This window comes from Pygoscelis adeliae, unplaced genomic scaffold (assembly GCF_000699105.1).
Source record: "Pygoscelis adeliae isolate BGI_AS28 unplaced genomic scaffold, ASM69910v1 Scaffold63, whole genome shotgun sequence".
NCBI classification, from domain to species: domain Eukaryota; kingdom Metazoa; phylum Chordata; class Aves; order Sphenisciformes; family Spheniscidae; genus Pygoscelis; species Pygoscelis adeliae.
The window spans coordinates 690,327-700,248 of record NW_008824414.1 but is presented as its reverse complement, the minus strand read 5'-3'; the positions used below and the strand labels follow the sequence as shown (position 1 = coordinate 700,248).

At 58.1% G+C, this 9,922-nt stretch overlaps 1 protein-coding gene across 1 annotated transcript in view; it reads left to right on the top strand.

Moving 5' to 3' along the window:
- The window catches only part of COL18A1 (collagen, type XVIII, alpha 1), a 79,522-nt gene that overhangs the window by 58,425 nt on the left and 11,175 nt on the right, over window positions 1-9,922 (top strand). Inside the window, exons 13-14 of the mRNA XM_009320836.1 lie at window positions 1,757-2,282; window positions 6,850-7,394. Coding sequence (XP_009319111.1) covers window positions 1,757-2,282; window positions 6,850-7,394 — 1,071 coding nt within the window. The remainder of the gene's footprint in view (window positions 1-1,756; window positions 2,283-6,849; window positions 7,395-9,922) is intronic.

The window sequence follows — 9,922 nt, the reverse complement described above, 5'->3', positions numbered from 1 at the left end:
GGCTCCTGCACCCTGCCAGGACGCCACACCCTCGCCCCAGGGGAGCAGAGCCGGGCGCAGCAGGGTCCCGTCCAAACATGCCGGGGCGGGTTGGCAGGCTGGCTCCTTTCATCAGGTTGATGGGAGCACATGAGCTTCAGGGGAGCTGTATGGAAACTCTGACATACAGATAAAAATGCGTCCTGCATTCAATTAGTCGTGGGCTGTTCCACAACATGTGCCCCTAATAGCATCAGTCGTGGGGCAAGCCTATTAGCAACAGCATCCTCGCAATGCCAGCTGCATTTTAAGGGGAAAACTCACCCATTTTGCTTAAAAAGTAGCGTGGGAAACGTTGCATAAAGCAAAATAGACATCTGAGCATTTGTTTCAGTGCTTTTCCTGAATATTTTTAAACTGGAGCGTCAGGAGAGTTGCATCCCTTCCCGCTTCGCATTGTGGGACCACATTACCACAGACTACGGCCTTCCCGGCCAGGCAGCATCCCAGCTAGGGGGAGCCAAAATTGTCACCTCCCTGTTAATGTCCCTTCTCAGGGACACTTTCTGAGCCATGAAGGTGACTGGCCCTGCGTCACAGCAAGAGCAGCATGGCAGTGTGGTCCATGGGTGTGCTGCATCCTGGCAGGGGACTGGGGACTCAGTGGTCCTCAGGGGGGAGGGCTCATCATCTCCAGAGCTGGGCACCACTGAGGTGGGGAAATGGGCCAGATAAGCGGATTTGGGGTGATTTTTTTTAAGCTGGGATGAAGAGCGACTGAAGTTTCTGGGCTGTGGGAGAGCGCCAGTGCTGCCCAGGGGAGATTTTCATCCCAGGCTTCAGTAAAACTCAAGTACTCAAGTTTACGATTGCTCAGACCTCCTGGCTTCCAGACATCGCTGGCACGTGATGCTTGTGGCGCAGGGGGGATCACAAGTGCACCCCTCGCCGTCCTGGGACAGCACCTGGGGGGTCCTGGCCCTGTAGCCGAGCTGGGAAAGCAGCTCAAAAGCACTTGACTTTTGGGACTTGTTGTGTTTCCGGCCAGTGGAAATCTTGGAAAAGTTTTCTGGGATTTTTTCCCTCCTCATTTGGTTTTGTTCTGAGGTTATAACCTTTCCCCGAGACCTGGAGGGGGGAACTTGTGTGTCTCACAGAAGCTGGGCATCCGTGGGGACCATGTCCATGTGTGACCCTGCCACGTATGGCTCTCGACACCAGTAATTTAAACAGAGCCACCGAGCAGGGAGAGAGGGTTTAGGATTTTCTGGGCAGGAAGGAGTTAAAAAGCTGGCAGCAGCAGCTGGGGAAGGAACAGGGTGCGTCTGAGGGCTGGCTTGGCTCCCAGAGGTTTTGGGAGGCTCAGGTGGGTCCCCAACTGGGCAGCGGGGTCCCCGGGGGGCCGTGCCGGGTGTGGGGAGGCTGGCTCAGGAGAGGAGGGGTTGGCAGCGGGGGGGGGCGGGGGCCCCCCCCCGGGTGGGGGGAGGCTGGCTCAGGGGAGGAGGGTTTGGCAGGGCCGGTGGCGTGGCCACTCCTCCCACTCTGTTCTGGTTTGAAGGGTCGTGTGCTGGAGCCGGGGAGGAGAGAGCGATGTGAGCGCTCCAGGAGTCTGGCCGGGGCAAAAACTCCTGCCTCTTCCCTCCTCTCCCTCCTCTGGCCTCTCTGTTTTGTCCTCTGAAGCAACGACGCTCGTTTTCCCTTCCTAATGGCCCCAGCCCCACCTCACTTGGGGTTTCTGCTCCTCCTGGCTTGCTGCTTCTCCTCCTCCGAAACGCAGCTCCTGGACTGGATTTGGGACAGCGTGAAGACCGTGGGAAGCCCAGTGGCACCCGGCGAGGGAACCGCGGCACCGGAGCCGCTCGCCTCTCCGGCAGCTCCCACCCCCAGCGTGTCCCCGGGGACGTGGGGTGGCCAGGTGGTGGGGGACATCACCACCCCACAGTGCCAGGAGCCGGATCCCAGCACAGCAGCACCTATGATCAAGGGGACCGCAGCTGAAAACACCAAGCAGTGGGACGGGAATGCCACGGGGCTGGTGGAGAGCACAGCGTGGCCAAGCATCGCTCCTCCCCACAGCACGTCACCTGCCCCTGGCCAGGATGCGGCCAGCAGCTCCACCGAGGACGCGCAGCTCCTGGGGAAAGGGACCACCGAGGAGCCACAGCTCCTGGGGACAGGGATCACCGAGGACCCGCAGCTCCTGGGGATGGGGAACACTGAGGACCCGCAGCTCCTGGGGACGGGGACCCCCGCAGCGACGGGGACACAGGTGTCCTTGCAGAGACCGGCGGGTCCCCGGCCAGGTAGTGCCCCTTTTCCTTTCTCACCAGGTGACAGTATCCATGAGCAGGCAGTACTGCCCCGGGACCCCATGGCGCAACCGCCCCGACACCGCCACGGAGCATTGCCTGCCCCACTGAACCTGCGGCATGGCACCGGCCGCCGGGGGCTGGCACTGGCTGGCATGAACGGGAGCCAGAGCCCTCCTTTGCCTAACAGGAGGGTGGCTAACGGTGTGGATTCTCCTCTTGCTGATAACTCCGGTCCTCTTGAGTTTGATTTACTAACCGCCACTACGCGACTCTACGGTAGTAGTGGCATGGGGCTTGCATCCTTCTTACCCGGACTGATGCCGCCAGCCAGCCGTTGCCTGCCCATCCTGACCCGCCTGCCCTTCTGCAGTGTGCTGGGCACTGACCATTTCAGATTACCGAATTACCTCCGCCACAGCAGCGAGGCGGAAATTCGGGCAGCTTTGCATGAGTGGGAGGGGTTGCTTGAATCGCGGTGCCATCGCTACATGGAGTGGTTTCTCTGCTTGCTCCTGCTCCCCGGGTGCGGTCCCTCGGTCCCCATAACCCCCCCGCCATGCCAGGGCTTCTGTGAGGCCGTCAGAGACCAGTGTTGGATGCACTTGGCCAGCGGGCACCTGCCTCTGCCTTGCGATGCTCTCCCCAAGGAGGACGAAGGGTATTCTTGTGTCTTTATTAATGCTTCTGCAGGTAATGTGGCTGGGTGATGTTCATGTGTGTGTGTCTCCCCTCCCCAAACTCCCCCAGGTTTTTAGGCACCAAGGGATGCTTCTGCCTTGTCCCCATGGGGTGCTGCTGAGTCCGAAATCACTTTCCATCCAGCCTTGGCTTCTTCAAACAGGGCCCGCCAGCGGCTTTTGGCTCCCTCCGCAAGGCTGAGCATCACCATCCCCTCCTCAGGCTGTTTCACCCCCAGTGAAACACAGTGGCCAGGTTAAAAGACAACGTCCCAGTGGCCCGGACAAGAGGTGCTCCCCAAGTGCATCATGCTGGCATTCAGGGCTGGTTTGCAGGTGCCGCAGTGCACAGCAGAGGGCTTTAGGGTGTCCATCCCAGGAGCAGGGTGCTTGCAAAGCTGGGAGCTCCCCGTGGGGACAGGGGAAGGACGAGGACCCTGCGACCACCCAACTGCAGCAGCATCTGGGGCCATGGCAGGGGACAGGGGAAGGACTCCGCGACCACCCAACTGCAGCAGCGTCTGGGGCCATGGCAGTGAAGAGGCTTCAAGGTGACCCACGGCTGGGCCCGCACGCTTCCCTCTCCCAGAGTGGCCCTTTGCCTTGGGGTTAATGATTTACCCAATGGCTACTGTTTGATCCCCCCCTGCTTGGCAGGTGGGAGAGGCTGCTTTGCCTCCGGCTTTGTCATTAGGTGGTTGTGACCCTTCTGTATGTCAGCCGGGGACCAAGACGTGCCTCTTTGGCAGGGGGTGAAAGGAAGGGAGTTGTGGGGGGACTGGTGCTTGGAGAAATGCATATTGGGGTGTAAGAGCAAGAACACAGTTTGGAATGAAAGCAGGAGTGGGAGCTCACTGCTCCCCCCTGCCAAGCCCTCTGAATGAGGCTGTGTTCCCGCGCCGGCCCCCCGTGCCCTCCGGTGATGGCCTGGGGCTGCCGACCAGGAGTGCTGCCATCAGAGGGGCAATTTAGCTGGGGGCCAGCTGACAAGGGTCGCACACATGGTCCCCTCGGCATCAAAGCGGCTCTGTTTGCCAGCTGACCCCGGGAAGGGTGCAGCAGGATCATGGGGATGCTCAGGGGGAGGCGCACGCTCCTGGATGGGCAGCATCAGGAATGGGTGGGGGATGTGGGGACTGTGGTGCACCCCATAGAGTGACTTGAGATGCTCCTGTGTGCTGGGGTTCCCCTGTATCCCAGCTGGGATGGGATGCCTGGGGCCACGCTGGCAGCCCCAGCTCAGGCCAGCCAGGAAGGCCATGGCAGAGTGGGGAGGTGGCTTGGAGCATCCCTGGGGCCTTTCCAATGGCAACGGGAGCAAATGGCTGGGTCGCTGCGGCTAGAGGCATCCCTGCAGCCATCCTGTGCCAGCACCCATCCCAAAACCACTGTGTCGTCAGCTGTCTCTTGTCTCTCTGTGCACTGCGGTGGGTGCTGCCGGTTTGCCACAGGGAGGAGGGGGTGCGATATTTGGGCTCTGGGAGCCCTTTGGAAAAAGCAAGCATGGCCTGAAAGATTTTCGGTTGAGAAGGGGCACTTGGCTTTTGCAGGGGAGCAGCCATTTGAAGGGGTGTGCCCTTACTCCCCCATTCCCCAGGCCCCATCCTGCCTCACAGCCCTGGCCTCTGCCTGCTTTGCACGTTGCGCAGGGGAAAGACATGTCCCTGTTTGCTGTGGGAAACACCGGCACCCAGCTCCTACCCCGGGCTCAGGGGCGAGTGGCACGTTTGGAGAGGAGGAAGGATCCCAGAGCCAGCTGAAACACCAAGGGGAGTGTGGTTGAAAATTGCATTGCTAACAAAAGCCTCTTTCAGCCTGTCCCCCGTCATCCCTGGCCCTGGGGGCAGATGATGGCTTGTCTGGCTGCAGAAATTGCAGTGCCGGCTCCTACAGCCATGTGGACCCCCAGGAGGAAGCTCTGGTTTCCTCTTCCCTTAAAGCTGCTGTGAATTTGGCTTCCTCCAGCCCGAGATAAGCTCCATCCCTGCATCCTGGTGTTTGCAGTCAGCTTGGCTGCAGCCGCCTGCTGCAGAGTGGCTGGCATGGCTGGGGACTATGCGGCTGGGGATGGGACAGTGGGAGCAAACTTGTGGGGTGCCTGAGCATGGGATGTCTCAAGGGTGGGTGCCAGGGTGGGGCTCACTGCAGACCCAGGGGGAGCCCCACTCGCTTGCCCCATCATTTTTGTTGTAGGGCTGCGCATATTTGGGCGCAAAAGGATGCTGGGCTTGAAAGGATGCTGGGCTCCAGCATACAGAGGTCCCTATGGCCAGCGAGGCAGAGGGGCTGCGCTGAGCCTTTCCCCTCCGAGTGGGCTGGGGATGCCCCATGGGGAAGCCCAATCCTGGTGCAGGACAGATGAGGGGGTTAGGACTGGTGCAAGACCAGGAGGGAGGTTTCCTCCCAGCCAGGTGCTCAGTTTTGGGGTGCCAAGCTTGGGAGGGACTGGGGGCTTGGGGGAGCAGGGTAGGCACAGAGTAGTTTCAGAGCAGCAGGCTCAGGAGAGGATCAGTGCGCCTGGGGTCTGCAAGAGAGAAAACTTGCCCCCACCTCTAATTGGTGGCATTTCTAACGTCCCTGCCACGTGGGTCCCTGTCACGGGGCTGGCGCTAGCATTGGGGCTCGGCTGCAGGGGGAGGCTGGGGCTGCTCCATGTGTGCAGGTACCCCCAGGCTTTGGAAGAGGCACCCAGGTTTTCACCTCCTCCTACCATCTCGAGAAACGTGTTTTCCTTCCAGGCTGGGCAAGGCTGGGCTGATTTCTTCTTTCTTTTTTTTTCTTCTCTTCTTTTTATTTTTTTTAAGCGCTCTGGAGGACAATGCCTGGCTCCAGAGCAGGGTGGAGGTTCCTGGCTGGTCCTCCAGAGCTCAACACACCTCTGATAACCCCCCATTACTCATGTGAAACACCAGGGATGGAGTTGGGGATATTGAATTGTCTCAGCTCCTGCTCCTGATTCAGGATGGGGCTGAAATCGGCACCAAGAGTCCGTTCATAGTGCAGAGCCCTTGGCCGTTTTGGAGCTGGGGTAGTTTGGTTTCCTCGCTCCCGGGAAACACAGAGTTAAAAAGCACCCGACGTGCTCAATCCCATCGAGTTGGCACCCACCCGAGCAGTTGACATAGGAGAGGAGGAATCCAGCGCCCGGTGTGTGGGCGATGAGGATGTGCCTGCTGCCAAAACAACGGGAGCTGGCGTACAGAGGGCCGGCTCACCCCGGCCAGATGTTCAGCTGCGTCGGGTAGGAGAGACCGTCCCGAGCAGAACTTCCCCAAGTGCCTTGAGAAAAAGGAGTCGGGAAAGGAGGCGAGCTCCAAATTGAGATCATCTGGGAAGCTGACAGAGCCCACCGGCTCGAGCCCCATTCCCAGGATGTTGCAAGGGGATGGCTCTGATTTGTTTCCAGCTGGGGTGACCCCATGAGCTTGTCCTGGGATGACGTGGGGGGTCATCATGACCCTGGAGCGGGTACGGATGCAACACACTTCCTTGCGGCTCCGTGGTTGTTCAGCATCCCGGTGCTCCGGCAGCATCCCCCGCTGCCTGCACAGGCATGTTGCTACCACGGGCAAGATCCCTTTGGTTTTATCCCATCTCAGGGATGTCCTGGCCATGGTTGGAGGGCCAGCAGCAGGGAATGGGTGGCATTTTGGGAGCCACATCCCAACTGTGTGGTGGGAGCAGCTCAAGGAGCATTGCTGCCTTGGCCAACCTGCAATCTGAAGGAAAATCCCGGGCCCTGGGGAGAGTGAGCAGAGGGAGCCACTGAAGAGGGGTGTTTGAGGGAGGCATAGCCGGTGCTGTCCCCCCAAGGCACCTTGATGAGGGTGACCACCCTTGCCAGGCCAGTTGTGACCATCCCCTTTCCTTTCCTCTTGCAGAGAACCTGAGCGCTGAGGTCAGCCTCCTGGAGCTTATTGGAGACCCCCCGCCGGAGGAGATCCTCAAAATTTATGGCCCCGACAACAACCCCGGCTATGTCTTCGGCCCCAATGCCAACACGGGCCAGGTGGCCCGGTACCACCTGCCGAGCCCTTTCTACCGGGACTTTTCCCTTCTGTTCCACATCCAGCCCACCACCCCCCGGGCCGGTGTGCTCTTTGCCGTCACAGACTCCTCACAGAGTATCATCTATGTGGGCGTCAAGCTCTCAGAGCTGCGGGTGGGCAAGCAGCAGATCATCTTCTACTACACAGAGCCAGGCTCAACAAGCTCATATGCAGCAGCCACCTTCACTGTGCCCACCTTGCTCAACCAGTGGACGCGCTTCGCCATCAGCGTGGAGGAGGATGAAGTCGTTCTCTACCTGGACTGTGAGGAGCATGAGCGGGTCCGCTTTGAGCGCTCCCCGGATGAGATGGAACTGGAAGATGGCTCTGGGCTCTTTGTTGCTCAGGCTGGAGGAGCTGACCCAGATAAATACCAGGTAAGGCCTTGGGTCACTCCAAGGAGCATCTCCAAGGAGAAGCCTGGGTGAGGCTGGAGGGACGTGACACCAGCCTGTGCCTGTTGAACCAATCTCTTTGCCCAGAAGACAAACCAGCACCCACACTCCGCGTGCATCCCTGGGGAAGGGGTTGCTTGAGATGGCAGAGAAAGGTGGCTTGAGATGCCACCAACTTTGTTGTCTTGGGTCTCACCAAGGCAAAGCTCTCAAGGTGGGCTGGCAGGAGGAGATGGGGTTGTGCTACAGCAGCCACCATTGCCCATACCTCTTCCAGCAAACGCTGAGCCTCTTCGAGTCTCCCCTTTGCTAAAAATACCCAACTCCTTTGGTGGAGGAGCTGGTTTGGCTGATAAAATGTCTCTCTTAGCTGGAAAAAACGCTTGGGCCAGAGCATATCTTTGTTGGCTGACGTAGGGCGGTATCTGCAGGAAGACTTTGGAGAGCAAGGAGTGGAGGTGATAGCTCAGCCCGTGATTTCAGCATGACATGTTCTAGATAAGGTTTATGGAAAGTGTGGGGAAGATGCCCAGCTGACGTGAAAATCCCCTGCGGTACTTGAGGAGAGTAAAGTTCAGGATTGCACCGCTGGATTTCTCCTGGGTTGAGCGCGGTTTGCCCAGCAACAGAGGCTCTGCCGAGTGCAGCGATGCTTTTCCCGGGGAGCTTTGCAAAACACATTTCTGAGCTTAAACATCATCTTGACTAATGAGTAGCACTGCTGCAGTCCCAGTTAAACTGCTTCGGGCAGGGAAAGCTCCCCCGGGAAGGGTTAATGATTGATGGGCTGGGGACCAGTTTGTGCTGGGATTTGAGTTGGTCCCCTGAGGTCTCAAGAGCAACTTTCTTTTCTTGAAGAACAATTTTTTGCTCTTGAACCTGCCGGAAGGGCCAGTTCATGGCCATGGAGGAACTCCTCTCCCCAGCTGGAGAGGGTTTGGCACCAGTTGGAAGGCAAAGCAACAGCCCAAAGTGGAGCGAAGCACTCCTGCCTTTCTAGCAGATGACGTTCCCGAGCTTGCCAAACACCCGATCCCACTGCCCACCCCCGGTTTTCCCATGGGGAATAGCCGCCATCGAGGGATGCAGGCTGACTGCCTCGGCCGGCCGAGGTGGGAGCGGGGAGCACGGGCTTGGATGTCTCCTTGGCATCTGACTGCCTCGTGGTGTTTCCATTGCCGATCAGCCCTGACTCGCGTTATCTGGAACTAACAGGGCGTCAAGCTGATTAAAACCTGGCCCTTGGTCAAGCCACGAGACAAGCTGCTCATGGGCAGCTGGAGGGCTGCTGGTGAGGTCTCAGCTGGCATCTGTGCTTCTTCACGAGTTGCCTTTGTGTCAACGGGATGAAACTTGGAGGGGTGAAATCTGCAGGTAACGCAGAAGCCCCTGGGACAGCAGATATCAAGGGGGTTACTGTAAATGGGGTCTCAGCCAGGGTCTGGCAGGAGGGTTTGATCATAGCTGGATGTACAGTAAGACCTATGGTGCTGCTGCCCCCTTTATTGGGCAAATGGGCTGCAAAGGGCCCTTATAACCATCCCTCACGGGGATGCCTCGATTCAGGGCTGGAACTGGATTATTTCCAATGCCTCTGGCAAGCCCCAGGATCAGGCTGGAGTGTTGCATTTATCAAAGCTTGGGCTTGATGCTGGTGCTCAGCAGGGAGGAGATGGATGGATTAGAGCCGGCTGTCGCCAGGGCGAGCAGCTGGAGGAGGTCACAACCCACCTAGGGGGCATTTGCTTGTGGGAGGGATTTTTATATATATTCTTTATTATATACATTAAAAATATAATATATTTATTATATATTACATTTATCATATATCTGTAATATAATATATTTATAATATATTCATAGTATAATATCATAGCCAGCCTGGCTGAACTGCAACTGCCCCTGATTCTTGTTTTCTTAAACCCATTGTGTTTCCTGAGCGCGGCTCCTTCCCGGATGTGTTGTGCTGTGCTTTCAAGCGAACCCAAATATTATTTTAGGTGTCTTGCCCAGAGAAGAGACACCGAGCGGGAGGTATCTGCCCTCTCCGAGCTTGCTTCCCAGCATGGTCCCCAGCACCTCCCCACTGGGATCAGAGGGACGGGCAGTATCCCATCCCAGCAGCATCCTATCTCAGCAGCAAGGACCTGGGCTGGGCTGTGAGGTGCACTGGGTGACCCCCCTTACCATGGGAGGCGTAAGGTTCAGGCTGGTACCCACACACCCTCCCCAGCTGAGACGGGGCTGCTGCCCTCCCAGGCAGCGCAGGTAACTTGGCTACAGGGCTTTGTCTGGAGGCAGCATCCTTAGGAAGGAATTTGTGGAGGTTTCTTGTATAAACAAATGGCTTGGATGGGCACAGTGCTTGCAAAACCCAAATAAATAGTAAGGAAGTGCAGATTAGCCTAAGAAATACAAAACTGGGGCTGCAATGGACTGGAACCTGCCAGTGGCCCTTGCTTGGGGCAGAGAGTCCATCTGTGGCTGGGGAGCCTTCTGGAGAGGGGGAA